Genomic DNA, 26,876 nt, shown 5'->3' with positions numbered 1-26,876 from the left:
TGATATGCTACAGGAAATACTGATACAGGAAATTGACAAATCTCTATTCTCTAAATCTTTGATCTTAATGTCTGACCTACAATACTTTTCAAATGTCATTTTCTAAGTGAATTGCCGTGTAAACACAGAATTTAATAAATGAAAACTTACATCAACAAACAAATAAGAAATAGATGCCCATGTGTGGTACAGCTATACCTGGGTCTTGCAGGTTCGTAGTACTGATGGGTTTCTTCAATTCAAAGCCCAACAGGTAGAGAGCAAGATTGGGTGGATTGCGTTCTAGAGATGTAATGAGAAGATTCAAGATGTGGATTCTCGTTTCATGGCGGATTGCAGCTAACTTCTTTTCATATTCTGAACCTGAATACAGAAACCACAGAACAAAATCACATATTAATGGAAGGAAAGCACACCAAACTTTAAAGAAGCGTGTACTCAAAACCCCAAATCTACTTAATTCTTGACTGACCACTACAAATGCTTTGATTTAAACAATCTTAAAACTATTTATTCTAGCAAATTTTCAATTTCTCTTACATGAGCACCAGATGTTTCAAAGTTTTTCTCTTTATGCTGCATATGTATATAAAATAAAAGCACATCTGTTAACCAGAGCCATACCCTCTTCAACACGAACAAACTCTTCTGTGTCCTCACTATCCAAGCACTCTACGAATCCAGCCATCAGCCTCTGGCTCACACTCTGAAGTCACAAACAGAAAAAGGATGAATTAATAAAACTCTACACATTAGACAACCAATGGTAAACACGGCCATCTAGTCACCTGTGAAAACAAAGCCAAATCTGCCCCAGTATTTAGGTTTGTTTTGTTTTGCATTTTATGTGTATGGGTATTTTGCCTGCATGTATGTCTGTGCACCAAGTGCATGCCTGGTGTCCAAGGAAGCCAGAAGAGTAGTCAGATCCCCTGGAGCTGGAGTTACAAACAACTATGAGCTACCACACGGGTCCTGAGACTTAAACCCAGGTCTTCTGGAAGAGCAGTCAGTACTTTTAACCACTAATCTCAATCACTCTCCCCTCCCCCACTCCCATCCCTAGATTTTAGTTGCTTTTAACTAAAAGAAAACTTAGCTATTTATATTTATATAGTCAAAGCGGACATAGTGGCATGCACCTGTAACCCAAACACTCAGGAAGCTGAGATAGGATGATCCTAAATTTGAAGTCAGCTTGCTCTGAAAAGAGAAAGCAGACCAAGTGTGGTGAGACACCTCAATCCCAACCCTGGGAGGCAGAGGTAGACAGATCTAAGTTCAAGAGTCACCTGGTCTACACAGTGAGTTCCGCGCCATCTAAGGTTACATGAGACCCTTCCTCAAAAAATAAAAAGAAAGGGGACGGAGGGAAACAGAAAAGAAACCTGGCAGGAAAGAGTATGATAATTTGAACTTAAAGCTCAGCATAGTGGCTCACACCTGTGACCCAGCACTTAAGAGGGATAGGACATGCCTGGTGCCAAGTCTGAACCACATAACCAGACCCATTCTCAAAAAAAGAAGTCACATCTGCAGCTCACAGTAGCTCTCAGCCTTGGTACTGCCATCATTCCAAGGGGACTCACAAAGATGTGAGGTCACTTTCATTTGCTACAACTGAGTGTACTACTGACACAGTGGCAGGGAACCCAGTAATGTGAAAGGTCTTATAAGAGCTACAGCCAAATGATGATCTGGGGGCTTGTGAGATGGCTGAGTGAGTGCAGGTGCTTGCTGCTGAGCATAATGAATTAAATTCAAACCCCAGAACCCACATGGGAAGAGGAAAACTGACTCCTCCAAGTTGTCCCTTGACCTCCAAACCCACTTCTGCAGGCCTTGTGCATGGAGATCCATTCTCTCTCTCTCTCTCTCTCTCTCTCTCTCTCTCTCTCTCTCTCTCTCTCTCTCTCACACACACACACACACACACACACAAAACAAATAAAAACTTAAAAACAACAAACAAAATAAAGATCTATTTCATCTGAAGTGATAAAATGGCTCCTGTTTTGAAGCACTGTTGAGGAGATCCAGTAAAGGCCTGTATTTTAGTTAAGTACAGCCTCCTACAGACATAGATGTTTACAGATGAAACACAGCTGCAGTAATCCACCAAGGACAGCACAGCAGCCAGAGCTCAGAGCCCACCTGGACCAGCCAACGCAACATAACACCATTTCAAATGAGAAAAGGAGAAACTCAACCATCAGGAACAGAAGAAAAAGGAGCATTTGAGCCGATATAGAACACAGGCCCAGAGTCAACCTCTCCACAGGAGGAGGCAGGAGGATCACTGAAAAACACAGTAACGGTCTCAGGAAGAAGAAAAAAAAGATCCTTAAAAACACTCTATAATAGCAAACATAGCACAACTGTGGATCACCAGAAAACCACAAAGGTAATTGGGTCAGCACACAGACGTGGCTACAAGATCAATGTCTTCAAATGCTAAGAGTGACGGCCATTTTGTAGACAACAGTCACATACTAGAGTGCAAACACTCACAGAGCACACTGCAGAGGGTATCACGCTGCAAAGGATTAACTTCAAAGACAAACCACAAGCCGGGCGGTGGTGGTACACGTCTTTAATCCCAGCACTCGGGAGGCAGAGGCAGGAGGATCTTTGTGAGTTCGAGGCCAGCCTGGTCTACAAGAGCTAGTTCCAGGACAGGCACCAAAAACTACAGAGAACTCCTGTCTCGAAAATTCAAAAAAAAAAAAAAAAAACCAACCAAACAAACAAAAAAACAAAGACAACAGTCGAGTGTACAGCTACTTCCTCACCTATCTCTTATGAATGCGCTTACTCTTTGAAGATCATTCCACAAACAACAATACAACTCATCCAGACACTGTAGCCGCTAGAACACATCAACAAGAGAATCAGTTACCTGGTCATGTGTGAAATCGCCAACCAATTTGATCTGAATGTTGGAATTGCAAGAGATACAGCAGAGGATCTTGGCACTTTCAAATGCCAATTCAGGATTACTGTTCCCATGATATAGATACCTTCAGAAGAAAACATTGAAAAACAATGTGATCAAGCTTGGCTTTTCACTGTTGTCAGAAAAGAACATTTGGGGGTTTGACGATGGCTATGGCTAAGCACATTTGTGGAGAACCTGGTCTGGCTCTCAACACCAACATCTGCTTATAATTACCTCCAACTCCAGCTCTAGAGGATTCAACCTCACCTCTGACCTCGGTAGGTGCACATACACACAAGCAGGCACACACAAATACATATAAAAATTAAAAATAAATAACTCTTAAAAGAAAAGGAGAAAGAAAACTTAAAGTCTACAGTTCACCTACAATATAACACTTTCGGACAAATGAGAGAAAAGTGTCCCCCTTATAGCTACAAAAGAACCTCTTCTTACAAGTTGAGTAAGCCAAGTCATGCCTTCCAAAATACCTGTGTGAAAGTCTTAGTCTACAAATGACTATTTGAAAAAGGGCCTTTGTATATGTAGGAAATCAAGCACCCATAAGGTGATTAAGGAGGATTGTGCTGGCTATGTTTGTCAACCTGACACAAACTAGAATCATTTTGGAAGAGGAAACCTCGATTGAGAAGATGTTTCCACCACACTGGGCTTTGGGCAGCCAGTGATTTTTCTTGATTGACAGTTTATGTGTGAGGGCCCAGCTCACTACGAGCGGTGCCACCCCAGGGCTCATACACATGGGTACTATAAGAAGCTAAACAAGCCACGAGGAGCAGGCCAGTAAGCACCATTCTTCCATGGCCTCTGATTAAGTTTCTGATTCCAGATTTCTGCCTTGAATTCCTTCCTGACTTCAATCAGAGATGGGAGTGTGAGCCGAGAGCTATAAGATAAAAACTTTTCTCCTCAAGTTGTTTTTGATCACATTGTTTTATCAGAGCAATGGAAAACATAACTCAGACAAGGGTACAAGAAGACTGCCTTCACAAAAGGGTATGTGGACAGAAGCACTCCCAAAGATCACATATGAAGAAGCTAAGGCGCAACACCAAACCAGCAGAATGTCAGCAAATGTGCGTGTGTAAATCCATGTATGTATATAGGACTGGGGGTGGCTCTCTATCCCTACCCCTCAAATACTGAATTTCCCTATTCATTTGATTAATTAATCTTGCAGGATTAATTCCCTGCAAGAGCTGTTCCAAAGGAGACGATGAGAGCCAGCTGACTCTCTCTCAGAAGGTCCATGAAAAGGTTCTCCTTTTGCAGAGTGAGATTGAGAAGTGCTAAGCAATGCTGAACTGCTTTTTCCAGGTGTTTCTTCCCTGTAATCCCAAAGGAAGTTAGAATCTAAATCAATCTTGGATAGATTTCCTCTGTTCATTTTGAACCTAAACTTTTAGAACACAGAATGAGCTAGGAAGAGGAAAAAAAAAAAAAAGAAAAGAAAAGGCATGATAAGGCTCAGAGTGATTAAAATAAAGGAGTGAAATTAGATAAGGTTAAAGTAGGCCAAACCCAATAATCTGTGATGTATTAAATATGCAACAAAAAAGAGAGACTAAAAACTGGAGAGACTCTGTCATTCTCTTGCTCTCCTGACAAATGTGCCTTACCTGGCAATGTTAACCACATTGTCAGCCTTCTTAGTTCTGGGATTAATTCCCTGCAAGAGCTGTTCCAAAGGAGAGACGATGAGAGCCAGCTGACTCTCTCTCAGAAGGTCCATGAAAAGGTTCTCCTTTTGCAGAGTGAGATTGAGAAGTGCTAAGCAATGCTGAACTGCTTTTTCCAGGTGTTTCTTCCCTGTAATCCCAAAGGAAGTTAGAATCTAAATCAATCTTGGAAATGAGAAAACAAACTTAAAAGACAGGTTTTAGTTTCAAAAAGTCCTTGTTTTTTTTTACAAACATTTAACAGCACCCACCCAGTTATTTCTGTGGCCCAGGCTACTCATATATTAGCTTCTCTTTTCTCTTTTCCATGATCCTCTAGAGCAGCGGTTCTCAACTTTCCTAATGCTGCAGCCTTTAATACTGCTGCAGCCTCATGCTGTAGTGACCCCCAACCATAAAATTATTTTCATTGCTACTTCAAAACTGTAATTTTGCTGTTATGAATCATATTATAAATATCTGATATGCAAGATATCTAATATTTGATCCAAAGGGAATCATGACCCACAGGTTGAGAACCACTGCTTTAGACACTGGCTCTCTGAATGGGTAATGTGTACCCAGTGACCATTTGACAACACCTATAAACACTCATACTGTTCTCACTAGGAAGGTGTAACTGGAACCCAGTAGACAGAAGCATATAGCACACAGTACAGCACCACAGCAGAGCGATCAAAACTGTCAATAGTGCTGAGTGAGGAAGAGACCAGCTTCAAGCAAGACACAACACAGGATTCAGATTCAGAGTTAAGCATGTTAAAGATGTGAAAGCGAAAGAAACATTTGAATTATCTGCAGAAGACCCTGCAATGAGATAGTAACAATGAACCAGTCTCAGTAATTCAGTCTGTTTTCACTCATAATGACTCACTGGAAATACCACTGTTGTTGAAGAGACTCTTACACTACAAAAGCCAAAGATGTCACCAGTTCTGAAGTCACACAGACTTTCGGGCACATACCAGGGAAAGGCGCGTAGGTATCTAGCTGCTTAACTCCTTCTTCCAGTAAACTGAGAGCAAGTTCCAACATCGGTGACTCATTCAGAAGATGATACATCAGACTGAAGCCAGGTGGCTTATAGGCTATGATTTCTTCTCCTAAATAGGACACAGTGCAACAGATGATGAGCCAGCATTGGCTTAAAACTATTTAATATCATGTGTGAGTGTGTGTGTGCGCGCATGCATGTGTCTGTATGCACACGTGCGTCCAAGTGCATGTTCAGAACATAACTTGCTGGAGTCAGTTCTCTTCTACTGTAAATTCCAGGGATTTAACGGAGACCACGCAAGTGCTATTATACCTATGAAGAAACAGTGAGTGTCCATCTCACTGGCCCCTCAGTCACAACTTCTGTTAGACTCTGTTTCTGTGAAATGTATATCACTGTAACTTAAACAGGATGAACTCAGGTGAAGGCAAGCCTAAAGCTGCGACAGTGACACAAGCCGTTGAGGGCATCAGTCCCACAGAGAAATGGAGCCTGTGCATGGGGACCAGGGCCCACCATCAAAACAAGGGAACTCATGGAAGGAGCTATGACCTCAGTACTGAGTAAAATCCTATTTTCTTTTTCACAGAACATGATTAAAACAGTAAAGCAAAGATTAAATTCTAATTTTAATCATAAATTTTAATTAACATTTATATAGTCAGTAAATCAAACTCTGACACTTACCTTGTAGCTCCACAAACTGATCTACAAAATCTTCAAGCTGAGGCTCATAATCTCTCAGTAGCTTATAAAATACTTCCAAGACAACCTCAGCAACTTCCCACTACAGGAAAAAAAAAAAAATTCAGCAACAATGAACGGTCCAAGGTGGGAATTGTCAAGTTTCTATTCCCTCCACTCTGCTCTCCAGAAAAGAGACAAAGTTCTTAATTCACATTGTCATCTGTCAAAGGATAACAGGTTGGCTTTTTTACAGATAGAACATGTTTTAGATGTTATTTAAGAAGTGTCTCTTCAGTCAAAGTTTGAGCTCTTTTACAAGTTTAAGGTACTAAGCATCTGACCATGTTCACTTTATAATTATACAATATCAGATTTCTATAAAGTTCAAATAGTTTGCATTTTCTCTAGGAAGCTTCATATGAAGCTCAGCACAGTGACCTAAACCCTCAGCTACATGGCTCAGACCAGGGTTCTCTGCCCAACAACCAGCCAAAATGCCCCCATAACCATCTGACTGTTAAAGATGGACTTAAAATAGTTTATATGGAAGGACACCTAAGTACAGCTATATACTCAGCGAAATTTAAACTTCGCTTTAAAATCCATTGCAGAGGGCTGGAGAGATGGCTCAGAGGTTAAGAGCATTGCCTGCTCTTCCAAAGGTCCTGAGTTCAATTCCCAGCAACCACATGGTGGCTCACAACCATCTGTAATGGGGTCTGGTGCCCTCTTCTGGCCTGCAGGCATACACACAGACAGAATATTGTATACATAATAAATAAATAAATAAATATTTTTTTTTAAAAAAAAGAAAAAATCCATTGCAGAGAGTATTTTATTACCTATTTCCTTTTGTGACGGTGGAGACTGAGCCCGACTGCACATGCAAGCCACTGCTCTCCCTTACAGCACAGCTGCAACCCTTACGTTGGGTCTGGTTACGCTGCTTTTTTAAATGATTGTTTTGAAGTCATTAAACTATTCAATTTTATCAGGGCTGAGTTTTAGAATGGGACTACACTCTGGCCTTTTGGATTTTCAAAAAAAGACATCACCTCACAGATTTGAAGACTGTTAAATCTACTACCTCTAAATGCTATAGTATTAACCTCAATCTATAGTACTGTAGTCTTGAGAATTCACTGTCTTAAGATGTAGTTACCTAAATTAAACTAAAGAAAGTTTCGAGTAACTAACATTATAAAAATTGACAAAATTTTTCAGAAAAAAAAAAACAGGAAGCAGCAAGGAAAGCACCAATGTCTGCAGGGGAACTCAGATGGGGAAAAAATTATCTGGAGAGCACGTGGGTGACTAGAGCTGCAAACACTGTGGTCACAATGACCTTGCACAGACGTCTGAAACACACTTGTTTAAACACGAGTCAGAACATTCTGTGAAAAGACTGTGATGAGCACACATGCACTGCTCATCTCAAATGACACTTAATGAAGCAAGGTTGCTATTAATATTTCAGAAGATCAGGACATTTACGTTAAAAGGGGATTCTAGAGACTAAATAAAATGTATCCCCTTGTATTTATCATCACTAAAAAATAAATTATAAAGCAAAGAGAATTTCAGTTTCTGTGACTAAATATTACATCATCACATGCCCCCTGGTGATGAACACGCAAATAATCAGACTATGCAGGTATAGATTTAAGGAATGTATACTATGCAGCCATCTAAAGGCCATTTTTTAAGTAAACCTTTCTAATTACTTGAAATCTCCATGATACTATATGACAAACAATACAAAGTAATAAGATATTTTTTCTAGTGATATTTAAATGGGTGTACAAGAAAAAAAAGACAAGAAATAATTATTTTTCTTTTAGTAACAGGGCTGGGGATGATAAAATTTCTTAAGTTCTGAATTGTCCAATATTAGAATGAACGGAGTTCTTTCTATAATTATTAATATAACAAAACATTCCACAGGCTGAGCAAACAACAAATGAAGCAGAGATATCCCTATAAACTATACCCAAGGGCATTCTGTGAGACATACAGTATTATACACTAAAGGTAAACTAAATAAAACTACATAAGAACCTGGGAGGGTCTCTTACATAGCTTAGTGGTTACGAGCTTGGATCTGAGGACAGAGTCCTATATTCAAACCCTGGTCCTGGACCTTGGGCAAGTTCTGTAACTTTGCTAAGTCTCCCTCTGTAAAATTGGAACATTAATAGTACTTGCCTCAAGGTAATACTAGAATTACATAAATCAATATATACGATAAGTTTGGTGGGGTCTAACAGTAGAGTCAAGATGAGCAGAAACATCATTGCCCTCAGCAGTCAGCCAGGGTAGCTAAGTGACCAGTTCACACCACAGCTTCCCTCTGGGTGAGAACTAGCAAGTCAGCTTGAATTGATACAAATCCTAATCTAAAACATCCCATTTGTTTCCAACAAGGGTGAAAATAGATTTTAATTCAATTTTGGTTAAAAATCTGCTCAATGAGACGTGATGAAATTTTTATCTCAAAAAAAATGCTCAGTTAAGGACTGTGAACTCCTGTCAGAAAACTCACTGATCATTAAAGTGTGTTGATTTTAATGCCCAAACTTATTTGTAAGACACATGAATAGTCCAAGGTATTACTGAATTAGGACTATAAATTTCACTAACTTCCAAGAGCCGAACTGAATTTATATTCCCTTACACCTTGGTTGAAGGAAATGACAATGAGTTCAAAGGACAGAAAGGGTTTGCTCTAAACATAACCTTTTCAGCTGCTCTCCGATAAGCTCGCGTACGGAATCTGAGAAACACAGAATCTCTGAGGAACTGCAAATAAGGGTCAAAGCCAGGGGGGCGCAGGCCAGCGCCCAGATTGGAAGGGAATGAGCTCTCCACCAGGGTACTGATCAACTGGCAAAAGGCCCGAGTCAAGGGGTATTCTTCACAACGTGACTCTATTTCATTGAGTTCAACCTTTAAAGAAAAGAATAAAAAAAATTAGCAATACAAATATGAAGTACAAAGCATTTTGCTAACACTAACTCATTAATAATGATATATCACCACACAAAAAATTAACAAAGTACTTCCTACTTAGCAGAAAAGACAAAGTGTATCAATCACATATTATCTCAGCACACCAACTGGTTATGAGTGACATTATACAGACTGAGCACATTAGATTTAGGAATATACATGTATATACATAAACCTTCTGACCTCCACACACATACCAAGGGACATGTGTGCCTAGGCATACACATTACCATACAGTAAATAAATAATGATAAAAAGAGTTCTGTCTCTATTTCAGCACTCTAAAAGTAAATATATTCATTTAAAAATTACAGAAATTTAATAGTCTACAAATAACCTCTCACAATCTTATTTTGGCACTAATGTAAGAATTAATGAATACAGTGTTGAAACTAAAAAAGAAAACCTTACCTCAATACCAATAGCTTGCCTCTGGCTCGGAACCCTGACGGTCTGCAGTATCTGGAAGGAAGAAGAAACGCATGTCAGGACCATCCTTGTTCATCAATAAGCAGTAATGGCACTGCAGTTACACATCTCACCCACCATTCCCATAGGCATCACTCTATCTATAGGAGTGATCACCGAGGAGTCCCTGACCAACTAACTCTTCAGCAGTTCTGGCAGATAGAATTCTAACAAACAGAAAACTGTAAAGATCTAAGAGCACACAATTCACTTTTCTCAGCAAATTCCTCTCAGATATTCTGGAATTTGCTCTTGAAAAGAACCAGAGAACCATACCCATGTTTAAGACACTCTGCTCACAACCAGTCATACATAACCAAGAAATAGCTTGAGAAGAGGCAAGTTTGTGATCAGTTCTTCCTAACCATACTACAGGCCTTCAGTGTTCTACAGTAGAATAAACCACACTTATTCATGATACTTCACTTGTCTGACAGTTAAGGGGCTACTACTATGTAGATTACAAACAACAACGAACAAAAAGTAGCTGACTTTTAGAAAAGAAATCATTCACTGAGATGTCAAATATCATGCAACCCTAACCCTACCCTTCTGTGAGGGTGTAAATGGTGGAAGTCAAAGGAGTCCCTGCTATCACACTGCCCCTTCTGCCCAATATGAGCCTTTATGTCCACCAGCGAAAAATCATCCAGCTGCTGTCAAAATTTCTGTAAACCTTTTATCAAACAGCTGGATGGCCCTTTAATGGCTAAAACCATAAAAACAGAAAGCTACTTAAATACTTCACTTTGGGAAGGAAAGGCACAGAGGAAAAGGAAGAGTATAGAAAACATGAATATCTATTTTCTGCATTTAATGGGTAGAGATATGTCAGAAGGCTGGTCTAAAGACAACCATGGCCAGCTGCATTATAATGGGCCATGTAAAGATGGAAAATACAGCCGAACAGTGGTGGTGCATGCCTTTAGTCCCAGCACTAAGGAGGCAGAAGCAGGCAGATCTCTGTGAGTTTGAGGCCAGCCTGGTCTATAAGAGCTGGTTCCAGGACAGGCTCCAAAAGCTACAGAGAAACCCTGTATCGAAGATAAGAAGAAAAAAAAAAAGATGGAAAATACAGAAAGAGTCTGGATTACATACTATTGTGTTTTCTTTAAATTTTTTGACTGTACATGAGCTAACTACAGTAAAACACTTTATTATGAAGGCTATTAAGTTAAACCAACATTAAGTTTTCTTGAATTAGAAATTTGAGTCTAAGAATGTATTGCTTTGGAAAAGAGGTTCTGCTTTTGTTTCCACAGAATATGAGAATCTATGGATTGCTTCCATATTAATATGATTTAATCACACAATACCCCTTGAAACAATGGCCCATTTAATACAGAATCCACGACAGCTCCAGGACTGCTAACTGAGATGAGTCAACACACAGGATACCCCAATCAAGATTTAACCATAATTCTACATTTTCTCAAGATCCCCATAAGATTAACAATGCCCCTTATCAGCAGGAAGCAATATAGAAAACTACAACCAAATATCCCAAAATATTGTTTATAAATGTTTGTTTTCATTTAAAGGGTTTTGGTCGTAAATGATTAGTAATCATTGTCAATCTCTTTCGAAAGAAAAAAGAGGGATACAATATAGAAATGATGAAAAAAAGGTAGATCATTGAACATTGAATCTATGTTAATTCAAAAAAATTTTAATCTCAAAATACTTTATACTGGTATGGATTTTGGTTTATTGATACAAACTTAAGGCCAAATTTGTTATACTGTAGTATATTTTCTACTCTTGTTTAAGGTATTATGTTTATGTAGCTTATTTAAAAACATAATGTATAGTTAAGAGACACAATTTAATAGTCATCTATAATAGTCAAACTTATAGCAATGCTAGATTTTTAAGGTAATACAAAGATTATTTCAGATAGAAAATCTTCAAACACTTCAAAAACCTACAGAATATGGCATTTAAAATGTTTTAAGAACTTAGACTTTTCTCAAGAGTGAGCCACGTCTGCTTCTGGCACACAAATTACTTCAAGACGAAGATGAGCATCGAAGAAGCTCCTTATGGAGTTTGCTTTCAATGTGGCAAGGCTAGCCATTGGGTAAGAAACTGCTCTTGCCTGGACTTCTTGACTGTATGCTGTATAAACTGGACATGCAGGACCCACAGGAAAATGATCACTAAACTTTGCCAAAACAAGGCAGGATGATCCTTCAGAGTTCCTGCTTCACAGAAGAAACTGCCAGACATTCTGCAGGACACAGAAGAAAATGACTGACAATCTGCAAATATAGACAGGACAGTCTTTCAAATTTCCTGCTTCACTGAAAAGTCTGCCAGACACTATGGAAAATGGATGTCCCAACATTATGAGAGAACTCTGGGTGACTGTCCAGGCAGTCAGATATCACTGTCATTTCTAGAGTTTTGGAAGTTGCTTACAATGCACTTCCCAGATACTTGGCAGTATTATACCCTCCTGGGGTCGTTGATGGAGTTGAAGACTAAATAGTTATAATTAGTTTATATATAATTATATAGTTTTCCTTCATTTTGATAAACAATAAATTAAATATAAAACTTTAGACTCACAAAGATAGGATAGATAAAAGAATTTTTCCCCCTATGACAGGGTTTCTCTGTATAGCACTAGTTGTCCTGGAACTAGCTCTTGTAAACCAGGATGGCCTTGAACTCAGAGATCTGCCTGCTTCTGCCTTCCAAGTGCTGGGCTTAAAGGCGTTCGCCACCATAGCCTGCCTTAGAATATTTTCTTTAATCTTGCCAAATACAAATAGACTAAATACCATAACTTTATATATATTACATTCTTACTCGATAATTGTTTTATATAATTTTACTACGTTAAAGTTAATTAAACAGAAAAGGGGAAATGATGTATGCTGTGAATACATTTTATTACCAATGGTTAATAAAGAAGCTTATTTGGCCAACAGGCAGGCAGAACAGAGCCAGACGGGAAATCCAAGCAAAAATAAAGGGAAAAGGAGACACCATTCTCAGGGGAAGCAAGATGTGAGGTAACAAGCCACAAGCCTCTTGGTAAATAATAGAAAGGAGTTATTTTAGGTTGTAATAAGCCCGATGCCAAGCAGTGGTGACACACACCTTTATTCCCAGCACTCAGGAAACAAAGGCAGGCATTTCTGTAAATTCAAGGACAGTCTGGTCTACAGCCCAGTCTAAAGAATGAGTTCTAGAACAGGCTCCAATGCTACAAAGAAACCCTGTCTCAGAAAAAAAAAAATAATAATAATAATTATTATAATAAGTCTGAGCTAATAGGCCAAACAGCTTGTAATTAATATTAAGCCTCTGAGTAGTTATCTGGGAACTGGTAGGCAGGAGAGGAAGTTCCAGTTACAGTAGTATCTCACTGACCTTGGGAAGTAAGATTTTTAAAGTTACTGAAAGAACCTACCTTCAGAAACTTAGTAAGGTTGTGAACCATAAGAAATTAACCCAGACTACATGTTTTTAATGCTATGCTTGGCTCCCAAGCCCTAACTTCCTACATGGGAATGCCCTGGAACACTGCTCCAACCAGATGCTCTTGCTTCTACAGTATAATCATTCTCCAAATCATACAAATAAGAGAGTTCATGGCACTACCTGAGTGTATTCCAACGACTGCCAAAGTGAAGCAGCAATTTCAGGAGACTTTCCAAAGGCTGCAAGTGTCTTCAGTAGCTCAGCTTTGAGAACTGGGGGAATACTGCACTGCAGGAGCCCCAGGATCACCACGACAGGCGTCCACTGCGGATGCTCACAAAGCGCCAAGCGAGCATTTTCACTCTGAGATTTGAACACAAAACAAGAAAGCTATTTTACTTGTTTATCTAGGGTTTTCTGTTTGGTTTTATGAGATGTCTCTCACTATGCTGCCTATACTCCACCTCCACTAACTCAAGCCATCTTCCTGACTTGGCCTCCTGAACAGATGTCAATAGAGGAACCTACTACCAAGTCTGGTACATTTAATACATACTAAAACAAAGAAAGTCCATCATTTAGCTTGAAGCCTATTGGTAGATTAAATTAGATTCCTCATGGAAGGAATGGAAGATAAATTTTAAAAAATTTCGTTGGCAGACTGAGGAGCCGAAAATACTACTATAAACAGATAAATAGTCTGTCTACTAGGGTGACATAAATCTTAGGCACTTTTAAGTTCTTTCTACATACAGTATTATGACACTAAAATATATCTGATTCTGATTCATGAATGAATCAACAAATATTTTTCCTGAGAAAAAGAATGAAAAATATTTTATAAATGATAAGTATGCTTTATTTCAATAAGACATTATAATAAATTTGATATTTAATACACAATAACACCAAATATGATTAGAAAATCAAAACCTAAAAATTTCATTTCTATATTCCAGACAAAATGTCAACCTGAGCAGTTTATTTTGCTCTGGTAATCAACACGTATTTCTAAGTTGTGAAAATGATTAGATAACTGTAACTTTCTTTTAATGAAAACTATTCTTGTTGAAAAAATAAATATCAATACACGTGTCTATCTCAGAACCTCTACTAGAATTACTTTCTAGAACCCTGGTTCTCAACTGTCCTAATGCTGTGACCGATCCTTTAATACAGCTCCTCACATTGTGGTGATCCCCAACTATAAAATTATTTTCATTGTTACTTCCTAACTGTAATTTTGCTATTAAATGGAAATATACTTGTGTTTTCCAATAGTCTTAGGAGACCCCTGTGAAATGGTCGTTCAACTCCCCCAAAGGGATTGCAACCCGGTTTCAAAACCACTGTTCTAGAAGGATGCACACACAACTGACTACTTTCCTCTCTTGACTACTTTCTTACGTGTTCCGGCTATAATTTTCAAATTAAGACTGTGCTAGTGTACAGAACTAGCAAAAATTATGTCCTCTGAAGTCTAGAAAACAAGAGCATTAGGATGAAAGCTACGTATGTGCTAAATACATCATAACAGTAACCACTAAAGGAAAATGCTGGGCCACTTACGATGTCACCAGGCTACAGCATAAAACAGATCATTCCATGGATGGACTACCTACCCAAGTAATGATAGTAGATGTTAGCTGCAGAAAAGCAATCAGTCCATCCTGCTCCTTCTGGGTGATACCACGTGAAGGAAGGTGACGGTACTGGACACTATCTGCACTTGGCAGGTCCTTTCGGAGATGTTCATGATAAAGCAGTAAGGAGTGAAAGAAATGCTCCCAGGATACAGGACTGCCGCCCGCTCCCTGAATGTTTTCAACTGAAAAGAAAAGCAACATAGAGTTTTCTTTTAAAAATCGCCTATTTGGGACTCAAAGGTAGAAGTCTGCCTACCGCATGAGAGGCAGCAGGGCGAAAGGCTAGTCCTCTACGAAAGGTCCAGCAGTTTGCTTGGAGTCCAAGAATAATTTAATTTATAATGACATTAGTCTGCCTCTGTCCTAAATCATCAGCGTTGCTCTGCCCAGGTAAGTAGTATGCTGAAAGGGGTCAGAATTCTTTTTGGTTTTTTCTTGACTAGACCTAAGGATGGGGGTAGAGCCCAAAGAAAGTGACTTTGCATGCCATTTACCTGCTTCCTACCCAGAAGTTCTCGATGCTGTAAATGTAAGAAAACTGCTACTTTTTCGGACCAAATAATTCACAAGGGATGAACTTGAGTGCTCATAAAAAAACAGCTGTAGCACAGATCTATAAATTATACTATATCCACAAATAAGACAAGCAAGCCCTGACAGAGTAGCCAATATGCTGGCTTGGGAGACAGGCATGTCTTTTTTAATCGTGGCTCCCTCAACTTGTCACCAGGGATATTTTAAAGCTTAACTTCTCCAAACTTATCTTCTCCACAAACACACAGCAGATATTTAGTTTCTTTTCCCTTTTAGCAGTATATCTGGCTTAATTTAGGTCTAAAATTAAATTAAGTCTGAAATATATCTGGCTTAATTTAAGTCATTCTAAAAATTAGTAATAAGAAAGTAAGTAGGGGGCTGGAGAGATGGCTCAGAGGTTAAGAGCATTGCCTGCTCCTCCAAAGGTCCTGAGTTCAATTCCCAGCAACCACATGGTGGCTCACAACCATCTGTAATGAGGTCTGGTGCCCTCTTCTGGCCTTCAGGCATAACGCAGAAAGAATATTGTATACATAATAAATAAATATTAAAAAAATAAGTATTGATGAGGGAAAATTACAAAAATCAAATTTAGCTATACATGATGACTTATACCTGTAACTCTAGTAGTCTGAAGGCTGAGGGAGGAGGATGGTGACAGGTCTGGGGCCATCCTGGGCTTTCAACCGAGTTCTAAGACAGCTTAGGCTATGGAGTGAGACCCCATCTTAAAACAGAGTAAAGCCAAACAAAAACCTCCACTGAAAGGAAATATACTTGGTCTTATTTATCAGATGTGTTCTCAGAGAACAACATATATGGCTTCAGACTTGTTACACTTAACTGTATTTAACAAGATAAACGGCAAAATCCCCCAATCTGAGACCATAATCAAAGCATTACCATGCATAAAAATGACCAGTGTAACTCTTCCCCTCAGTATTATAAATGCAATTTATACCTATGGTAGAATCTACACATCAGTACAAGAACATAAGAGTGTAAAAACAAATCCGGCATGCAGACTGCCCTTACCGTGACCGCTACCATTGACTTTGAGTAGGCTAAAACAGTAGTGGGCACACTGAGGTCCATTGGCCAAGCCCTGGAGCATTTTTAAATAAGGAATATAAATAGTTGGCGGCAACAGGTCACCCATTTGTCTCACAAACTTTGACAAGACAACCTGAAATTAAGAAAAAAAGCTTATAGAAAACGTACCTTAACTTTAAGGTAACATGGACAGCTAATAAAAACCACATAAAAACTAAAACAAATTCAGGGCTATGATTTAATTCATTGCCACAAAAAAACAAAAGTAACTGCTATTTATGAAAAACTTAAATATAATACATTTCTTAAATAAAAGAAGAAAAGTGATGACTTGTAAATAACTTATTACCTGTGTTCAAATCTCTTCAATGGCCAAATCAGAGATGAAAATAAAAAGCTCTAAAACTCACCTGGCGCTGAGGGGGTCGCTGATGAGCCACTCCCAGGTAGGAGCCCATGATCGTTGGAGTCTGCAGGGGCTCTGAGGGACACCAGTATTCCAGAGCAAGCTCCAAATGGAAAGGGTTCTTTTTATATAGTTCACCAATCTGCAAAGAATAAGCAAAAACTATAGAGAAATGTTTACAACAAAAAATTACAGAAATATAAGAGCACCTTAGTATTGAATTCTTCTGCAAAAATTTTCCAAGGTTCAAGAAAAATAATGGAACAGAAAAGAGATTTTAAAAGAAAAAATTCTCTCTCCAGCAGAATGACTTACCAGGAGCATCAAGTGTTCCAGGTCCCTCCTAAGTGAGATAGGGGGCTCGTTTCCCATCTGGATGCTCATGTGAATCATTCGAGCATCTTCATCCGCCCGATTCTTCAGCTGCTTCACCTTTGTATATATTAGACAAGGCTTAATGCAAATATCTTATGCATTGGTTAATAATAAAATCAAGAAACTAGGTAACCAAGAGTAACAATATATAAGAAACATCACTCAAACAGCTGTATATTTTAGCAATATAAAAAATACAATAGGAATTTCACTAAAATACTTAAGATTATAATATCTTAAGTATCACAGGGAACCAAAGAGATGGTTCAATAAGTAAAGACTCTTGTGCCAAATCTGCCCACCACAAGATGGTGGAAAGAAGCAACTCCTACAGGCTGTCCTGATTTCCACTCCTCCCTATCCTGTCTATTATAACATGCTCATGTCCACATACACACACACGATAAATAAATAACAAAATGTAAAAAAAAAGTTACCACAGAATTTTCCACTTCACAGGAATTGAGATTAATGTCTCTCAAGAGAGACATCACTATCATTTGGCGTGGATCATCTCCAGTGAAGTATTATCCTAAATACTGAATGAAACTTCACATCCCTAGAACTACTAAGAACATGTTACTGTGATGTAACAAGCAAAACTTAAAAACCAGCATGCTGTGAACACTACACTCTGGCTGAAAATGTAAACTAATGCTAATGAAACAAGAAATTACTTTGTTCTGGGGGACAAAAAAAAAAACACATTTATAGCTGCAAGTTCCACTATTCCTTTCTCAATATTCAATAGAAAATAGGCAAAGCATGGAAAGACTTGAATAACAATTCCAGCTAATTATTGATGAACAATCCATAGAGTAGGTATCTTCCATTTTCACAGACCATATTACTAAGAAAGGCCACAGTAAGTGCTTTAAAGCAAACCTCAACATTAAAGCAATCCAGTGAAGTATATTCTCTGACTCTGAGGATCTGACTAGAAACTAGTAAAAGAGAAATGACTGGAAATCTCCTAAGTATTTAAAAATTAAATCTCAATCTCTCTCCGTCTCCCCTCCCCTCCCCCCCCTCCCCCAGTGACCAAAGTCAACTCAGGGAAAATGCAAAAAGAAATTAAACTGGGCCAGGCAGTAGTGGCGCACACCTTTAATCCCAGCACTTGGGAAAAAGGCAGAGGTAGGCGGATCTCTGTGAGTTAGAGGTCAGCCTGGTCTACAAGAGTTAGTTCCAGGACAGGCTCCGAAGCTACAATGAACCCGTCTCAAAAAAGCAAAAAACAAAAACAAACAAACAAACAGGAAAAAAAAACCTTAAATCATCTTATATCTATTAAAGTAAATTATAGTATTCAAGAACTGGGTGATTAGCAAGGCACTTTCAGCACTAGGGTACCTGCTGCCCAGGGTACTAGAAATTAACAGTAATCACCTACCCACAGAGGGATTTTCATCAACTACTACTTCTGTGTTCTCAGTGTCCAACGCTCCTTCTGAAAGGGTTATATCGTTTCACTGTACCGTCCAAACTGCACTTGTAATACATCACTGCCGGATCTTAGTCTGCACTGACCTTATTAGTTGAAGTTAGTCAAAACAGTTTTAAACTGTTTTTCTTTTATATATATATATATATATATATATATATATATATATATATATATATATATATATATCTTTGTGTTTTTTTTCTTTTTTTTAAAGATTTATTTGTTTATTGTGTATACAGTATTCTGCCTGCCTGCAGACCAGAAGAGGGCATCAGATCTCATTACAGAAGGTTGTAAGCCACCATGTGGTTGCTGGGAATTGAACTCAGGACCTTTAGAAGAGCAGTGCTCTTAACCACTGAGCCATCTCTCCAGCCCTAAACTGTCTTAAAAAGCTCATTTTATACTGTTATACTTACTTTCATTGGCATAAATGCAAGGAAGTCTGTAATGAGATTATGGATTCTGCGAATGTAAAATTCTTCCTGATAGAAGTTTTCGGATAGCACCACAGACTCACTGAGGAACAAGAAGACGCTATCGGCAATGGCAAGTTCAGCAATTGCTTCATCAGCTTCCGTGAACTCAGCCAGGGCTAGAAAGATTTAGAATATAAAAAGCAAACTGAGAAAAAGTCTTTAACTCAAGTTCTATCCCATGACATTTTTCCAGCCTCCTAACCGGCGCTATGCACAAAATGAGATTACACAGAATTGTCATGAACTCACAAACTCCAAATATACTGAAAGAGTACTCTGAAACACATGAAGCTGGGTGCGGTGGTTCACATTTTTAGTCCTAGCACTCAGTAGGCAGAGGTTGGTGGATCTCTATGAGCTTCAGGCTAGCCTGGTCTACATAGCAAGCTGCGGGCCAGTCAAAACTACATAGTGAGAACTTGCCTCAAAATAAACAAACAAACAAATAAATGAATGAATGAATAAAGGGGAGCGAACATGTTCTTCCTATGAGTGACCTCTGACCTGTTAGTTAGGAGATGAATAATGTTACACTGATGCAGTCAGAGAGCTCTTATGCAAGCATCAGCATCCTAAAACAATACAAGAGCTTTAATTCTACTGAAATCTCCAGGGTCATACAGGAACAAAGGAAAAGTCATGAATGAGGAACAAAACCTAGACATGACTGATTTCCTTACTCTTCTCATCTGGCAATCTACAAATAAAAGCTTAAATCGTAATTCAAAGACGTATGGTAGTCTACTTGGGAATTTTTTAAACATCTGGATATTTCCAAGCTGTCCATAAACAGACAGACAAGAATGAGCCTTACCACGCATGGTCGTCACGTCATTTCTAGACTGACACTTCATTTCAACTATACTGGTCAATTTTCCACACATACTAAATTACAGAAATCCCAATTTAACACTTTACCTTTAAGTGTTTAATATGCAACTCAAAAGATACTAAAAAAAAATAAAATAAAAAATTATATATAAAAAATACCAGCCGGGCGGTGGTGGCGCACGCCTTTAATCCCAGCACTCGGGAGGCAGAGGCAGGCGGATCTCTGTGAGTTCGAGGCCAGCCTGGTCTACAAGAGCTAGTTCCAGGACAGGAACCAAAAGCTACGGAGAAACCCTGTCTCGAAAAATCAAAAAAATAAATAAATAAATAAATAAAATAAAAAATACCATTATCATATCTTTCAAAATAATTCTTCAGTTTCAAATATACAATGGTCAAACACAGCTGTGTCATCCAGACTGTGAAATGTCTTGATTTGGTTTGGAGTTTTATTGTTTTGTTTGGGCTCTGTAATTTTTTGCAGACTGTTTGAACTGGGAACTAGATACAGTCTGCAATCTGCAGTTAACTAATACACCGCAGCTACCCCTATGTCCCTTTTATTTGTTTCAGCCTTTACATGCTGCAGTTTTCCATGATGTGACATGGTGTTGCTTCCAGTGGTACATGTCATCTTGCCCACTCTGAAAATGCTACAACTTGGTAGAGTTTCATTTAGAGATGTTGATAAGATGTCAAATTATCATGGGGGCTGAAGAGATGGCTCTGAGGTTAAGGGCACCGGATGATCTTCCAAAAGACTCAGGTTCAACTGGCAGCACCACATGACAGCTCACAACTGCCTGTAACTCCAGTTCCAGGGAACCCGACACCCTCACACAGAAAAAACACAGACAAAACACTAATGTTCTGTAGACAGAAGTTTCTATAAGGTTAATATATATTAAACATTTGTCATATTAGTAATAATATAGAGTACTAACTCTAGAAAAAGGTTTCATCTACCTTCCTGTACATGATTTTGGGTTTGTGCAGTGAACCATGAGCACGCCTAATGAAGTCTCCAAAAGGAGGCTGGGACCCCACAATGACAATTCCTCTAGGACTATGATATCACCACTAAGCTGAAAAACACCACCTAATGATCAGCTTTGGACTATAAACTGCTCAGAACAATTTCAAGGTGGCTATCTGAGATGATCCAGCCTTACAGACTACTCTAGCCAGGAATTTAGACAAGCCCTGCACTTTCCCATTACACAGAGACTGGACAACAAACGATACAGATACCTGTCCCAGGACTTGACAATTAACCCTAAAATTTTCTCTTCCAGATCCCCTAAAGATACCATTGCCCCCAGATAGCAGGAAGTAAATTTGAAAATACAATGTCTACATTCCTGAGGGATAGGGTGTGTAGGTTCTGGTCATTCAATGGGTTATGGATATTTGTCATTTATAGGGGGGTTGGTTACAAACTGTTATTGGTAATGGTTAGAAAAAAAGCTAAACAAAGGAAAATTAGACTCAAGATTCTTGTTTTGAAAAAAGGGAGGATATAGACATAAGACTAAAAGGTATATACTATTGAATCTACTTTTAAAAAGCAACTACTAATTTTAAATGTTTTACACTGCATTAGATTTTTGTATATTGTATACAAATTTTGTATATTGATACAAATTTGAGATTAATTTTGTTAGAATATACTGTACATACATTTCTACTCTTGTTCAAGGTATTGTACCTATACAACTCATTTAACAACGTAATTCAAATTTCTGGTCCTTGAAAATTATTACCAACTGTTTAGGATAATAAGAAAATGCAGGCTAATAGCTAATCTCCTATTATAATCAAACTTGTAGTCACATAGGGTATGTTTTCAAGGTCAAACAAAGATATATTTTAGATAGGTCACCTTCAAACACTTCAGAGATCTACAGAATGTGGCATTTAAGATGTATTAATAACATAGGTTCTGCCGGGCAGTGGTGGCGCACGCCTTTAATCCCAGCACTCGGGAGGCAGAGGCAGGCGGATCTCTGTGAGTTTGAGACCAGCCTGGTCTACAAGAGCTAGTTCCAGGACAGGCTCCAAAACCACAGAGAAACCCTGTCTCAACCCCCCCCCCAAAAAAAATAACATAGGTTCTTTTCTCGTTTTTATGACAATGAGACATGTCTGCTTCTGGCAGTACCAATCTACTTCAGAGAAGATGACAGGCATCAAAGGAACTCCACATGGAGCTTGCTTTCTTTGTAGCAAAAAATAAGCCACTGGGAAAGACAGTGCCATTTGTTCAACTGCTGTCCTAATTGGACAAGCAGGACACAAAAGAGAGTGACTACCAAACCTTGCCCAGACAAGTCCTTCAAAAACCCTGCTTCACAGAGTCAGATATTCTAGGCTTGTAGGTTAAAGATGGATGCCCCAACATTGCAGAAGAACTTTGGGTGGCTGTCTAGGCAGCCAGCTGTTTCCATCATTTGTTACATTTTTTGGGAAGTTACTTGCTTGGACTTCCTGCTTACTCAGTTTATATTATTTCCTTCTTTGGTCTCTGAGGAAGTTGAAGACTAGATAATAATAGTTAAAAATTTCCTTGTCTACCTGATACAGAAAACAAGTTGTGATAGAAAGTAAATTCGGTACAAGACTTTGGACTCACTAAGAAGGGATAGATATGGAGTATTTTCTCTGAATTTGTCAAATGTAAATGGACTAGACATTGCTGATACTATTTATTGTCTGTATATATCGTATACAATCATTGTACTTATTGTGTATAGTTTTTATTATGCTTCCTTTTATTTTAGACAAAAAAGGGGAAATGTGGTGATATTTCATTTGTATTCTAATAAATAAAGCTTGACTGAAGTTCAGAGAGTAAAACAGCCACACTGGTTAGCCATACAGACCAGGCAGTGGTGACACACACCTATTAATACCAGTAGCCACACTAGTTAGCCATAGAAGTAATGCAATGGTGGCTCACGCCTTTAATCCCAGCACTTAGGAGGCAGAGGTAGGTTGATCTCTGTGAGTTCAAGGCCAGGCTGGTCTTGTGAGTGAGTTCCAGCATAGTCAGAGATACACAGAGAAACCATGCCTGGAAAAAACAACAAAAAGACTGGGGAAAACCTGCTATGTAGTTTCTGTCCCACGGTCCTAGAGACCAAATACATAGTCTGCTGCTAAGTATATTTTCAGTGTCATTTGTAAGATTAAGAATACATAAGGAACAGAGTCTCATTAAGAGGAAAATGAATTAGCTGGTTTTCTTTCTTATAAGTTTCTCTATGTAGCCCTGGCTAGCTTTAGACATGCAATCTGCCTCTGCCCAAAGAGTTGTACATATAAGTGTAAGGGTAAGACTAGTTAGGTTTTGGGAGTTCTCTTGTTTCTTTTTGAAGATTTATATTTTATTTTCAACTCTGTGTATGGAGGACTAAGCACCGAGTGCAGGGACCCAGAGGCACTGAATTCCTTAGAGTAAGCTGCCCCAAATGGCTGCTGGAAACTCAAGTCTTCTACAAGAACAGCACAACCCTTAACTACTGAGCCATCTCTTTAGTCCTCGTTTGTCTTTTTATATTTTGAAATAAATTCTATATACCCAACCATAGCATTTGAACTAGAAAACAAAGTATAACATTCTTGAAAAGAAGTTAGCATTAAAAGTACAAGGGTTTAGTACTGCGTTTCTCAGATGTGTCAATACACTTTGCTCTTATTTATTCCCCACTTAACTATACATTCCCCTGCATCTCTATTGTTGGTTCCCTTCCTGCCCTTACTCCATCTGTTTTCGTGTCAAGTGAATTCCACTACCTATGCCATTGCCTGCACTATTCCTTCTACTTTCAATACACACGTGCAGGCACACACATACCCCTACATGTTTTCATATGAGAGTTTGTAATATTTTGCTTATCATAATAGTTCCATCAATTTTCCTACAAATGTCATGATTTTGCTTTTCTTTATAGCTGAAAAACAATCCCATGGTTTTTCATGGTCTATACAGCACATTTTATAAAACAATATTCTTAAATCCTTATAACTAATAGTGATACTAATGTTTTAAAAAATCATTAACAGGGGGCTGGAAAAATGGCTCAGTGGCTGCTGTTCCAGAGCACCCAAGTTCAATTCTCAGCACTTACATGGTGGCTCACTTCAGTTTCAGGGGATCTGACACACCTGTACACAGACATGCATGCAGGCAAAATATCAATGTACATTAAAAAAAAAAAGTAACAACTCAGTTTAAAATGCTTAGGATGGGAATAAAGTTGAGCAGAGAGAACATGCTAAACAAGCCCAAAGCCTCGATCGAATTCAGCTCTGAGCACCAAATAGAGAACAGCAACAGTACTGACTGTTAAAACTGATAAGAATATGAACATGAAACCTAAGAGTTAAGTTTAAGTAGCAAAAGACCTGATACTAGAAACCGGGACCATAATTCCTAGGCTATCCTTACACATTACTCTATTGTGCCTCTTAGGATTGGGAATAAAAAGCCGGAGCGATGCCTCAGTGGCTAAGAGCACTTGCTGCTCTTTCAGAGAGGGCTGGAGTTCAATTCCCAGCACCGAGTCAGACAGAACCCAACTGCTTTTAAGTCCGGCTCCAGGGGACCCAACACCCTCTTTTGACCTCTGCACACACATGCACATATATACACAGACATACACACATATGCATAAATAAATAAAGATTAGGTCTGAAAAATTATGGTATAAAAATATGACCATCATGGTTATCAAAATGGATCAGCAGGTAAAGGCACCTGCTGCCAAACCTGATGACCTAACATGATCCCTGAGACTCACAAAGTGGAGAGAAGTAACTCCTACAAGTTGTTATTTGGCCTTGTGTGAATAGATACACACTCACACACATATATATGCATGTACACAAAAAAAATAATTCTTTATAAAAAATTCTGGAGCCGGGAGGTGGTGGCGCACGCCTGTAATCCCAGCACTTGGGAGGCAGAGACAGGAGGATCTCTGTGAGTTCGAGGCCAGCCTGGTCTACCAGGGGAGTTCCAGGATGGGCTCCAAAGCTACAGAGAAACCTTGTCTCGAAAAACCAAAAAAAAAAAAAAAAAAACCAAAAAAAAAAAAATTCTGATAATACACCTACTTAAAGTTGGTTAATTTTGTGTCATAGAAATAGTAAATTAAAGAATTAGAAATGAAAAAGACGTAATATGTAGGTAAGAAAAGAAATTTGTAGATAAATATAAAAATCTAATCAGTTATCTACTCACTGCAATTTTTTTTAATAAACTGTACAAAGAAAAGACTCCTAACAGCAGAGACCGTTTTCTGCAAACCCCTTGGAAACAACGTAATACTGATGGACAAAATGTAAAATGATGTGACCGATAGGATAATGATACCTACTGAAACACAGGCTGGGAAAGTGGGTGAAGCCGTGCCCTAGCATTGGTGAGTCAGGCTCTGGGTTCACTCAACTGCCAGTATCAGAACAAAACACTGACATGGGTGTAAAATGTCAACTTGATTGGAGCTGGAATCAGAGAAACAACTCTGGGCATGTCTTTTGAGGACATTTCCAGAGTGGCTTTCTTGTTGTTTTGATTTGGTTTGGGTTTGGTTATTGAGGCACCATCACTACTACATCCTTGACTGACCTTGAACAAGAGATCCTCCTCCAAAACACTGGGACTAACTCCAGAGTTTAGCTGAGGAAAGACCCACTTTAAATGTGTAAGAACCATACCACAGGCTAGGAGAAAAGACAGCAAACTGGCACGTGCCACAGTGCCCCCCTCGTCTGGACTGCAGACAGGCCATCAGTTCGTCCTCCTGCTGCTGTGCCCTATCTGCCACAACTGCATCCTCACGAGCTACAGGAACCAGATACCCTTCTTCCCTTCAACTGCACCTTGGTCAGTCACCAATACATAGACACCACCAATGAATCCTACAGAAGTGACTTTTTTTGTATTTCAAGTTACAATGGAAGCATAGCTTGCATTTGACAAGGGAAACCACTTAAATCATAGTATCAAGAAAGTAGACAGCAAAATAGGATGCCCTGTATAGTAACACAGGTTTAAGCCAACTCCCCTATCTATGCTTGATTGATCCAAATTATCTCCTTTCCAACACACCGAATTTACAAAACTAACCGAATTTACAAAACTAAATTTTGTGGAAAAGCTTGTGAACAAAATCAAGAATGAAAATGAAAAAAAGATTTTTAAAATAGCAATTAGATGGTTGTGGTGGTAAACACTTAACAATCCAGCACTCTGAAGGAAGAGCCAGAAGGATCAGTAGTTCAAGCACACCCTTGGTTACATAGCTTGGGGCCAGCCTGAAGTACACGAAGCCCTGTTTAAAAAAGAACTAGGAAAGTAGCTTACTAGCAGAACCCTTATTTAGCACACATGAAGAAGATTCTAAGTTCAATCATCAGCACCCAAGAAAGAAACAAAAATCGGTGTGACTCGGTCTGCTGGAATTTTCAACTTTTAACTTACCCTGAAGGTTAAAGAGCTCTGCCACTAGATCCAAGAAAGGAAAGTAACCTATGAAGTTCTTCTCTGAGATAGCCAAAAATAGTGAGTCTCGGGACTTCTTTATAAGGTTTTGAGGGGTTTTTGTTGTTGTTTTTGATATAATATGCATTGCCCTGGCTAACCTGGAGCTCACTCTATAGACCAGACTTGATGGAGGAAGGTCATTGGCTAATAAAGGAACTGCCTTGGCCCATTTTATTGGTTAGGACATAGGTAGGTGGAGTAAACAGAACAGAATGCCAGGAGGAAGAGGAAGTGAGCTCAGACTCCACAGCTCTGCTCTCGGGGGCAGACGCCTCAGAGAGACGCCATGCTCCCAGCTCCCAGGCAGACACACACTATGAA

General features: G+C 38.9%; 1 protein-coding gene across 2 annotated transcripts in view; it reads right to left on the bottom strand.

Annotated features, from left to right (window-relative positions):
• The window catches only part of Nup205 (nucleoporin 205), a 70,525-nt gene that overhangs the window by 28,961 nt on the left and 14,688 nt on the right, over positions 1–26,876 (bottom strand). For both annotated transcript variants that reach the window (XM_075953392.1, XM_075953391.1), the window contains exons 8-21: positions 19,115–19,290; positions 17,189–17,305; positions 16,878–17,015; positions 16,450–16,600; positions 14,854–15,059; positions 13,412–13,594; positions 9,743–9,793; positions 9,059–9,268; positions 6,323–6,422; positions 5,604–5,741; positions 4,579–4,768; positions 2,900–3,020; positions 625–706; positions 199–363 (exon numbers count right to left, since the gene is read on the bottom strand). In XM_075953392.1, coding sequence (XP_075809507.1) covers positions 199–363; positions 625–706; positions 2,900–3,020; positions 4,579–4,768; positions 5,604–5,741; positions 6,323–6,422; positions 9,059–9,268; positions 9,743–9,793; positions 13,412–13,594; positions 14,854–15,059; positions 16,450–16,600; positions 16,878–17,015; positions 17,189–17,305; positions 19,115–19,290 — 2,028 coding nt within the window. The remainder of the gene's footprint in view (positions 1–198; positions 364–624; positions 707–2,899; positions 3,021–4,578; positions 4,769–5,603; positions 5,742–6,322; positions 6,423–9,058; positions 9,269–9,742; positions 9,794–13,411; positions 13,595–14,853; positions 15,060–16,449; positions 16,601–16,877; positions 17,016–17,188; positions 17,306–19,114; positions 19,291–26,876) is intronic.

This window comes from Microtus pennsylvanicus, chromosome 19, assembly GCF_037038515.1.
Source record: "Microtus pennsylvanicus isolate mMicPen1 chromosome 19, mMicPen1.hap1, whole genome shotgun sequence".
Lineage (NCBI taxonomy): Eukaryota > Metazoa > Chordata > Mammalia > Rodentia > Cricetidae > Microtus > Microtus pennsylvanicus.
The sequence above is the reverse complement of the archived record's forward strand: the minus strand, read 5'-3'. Positions and strand labels throughout refer to the sequence as shown.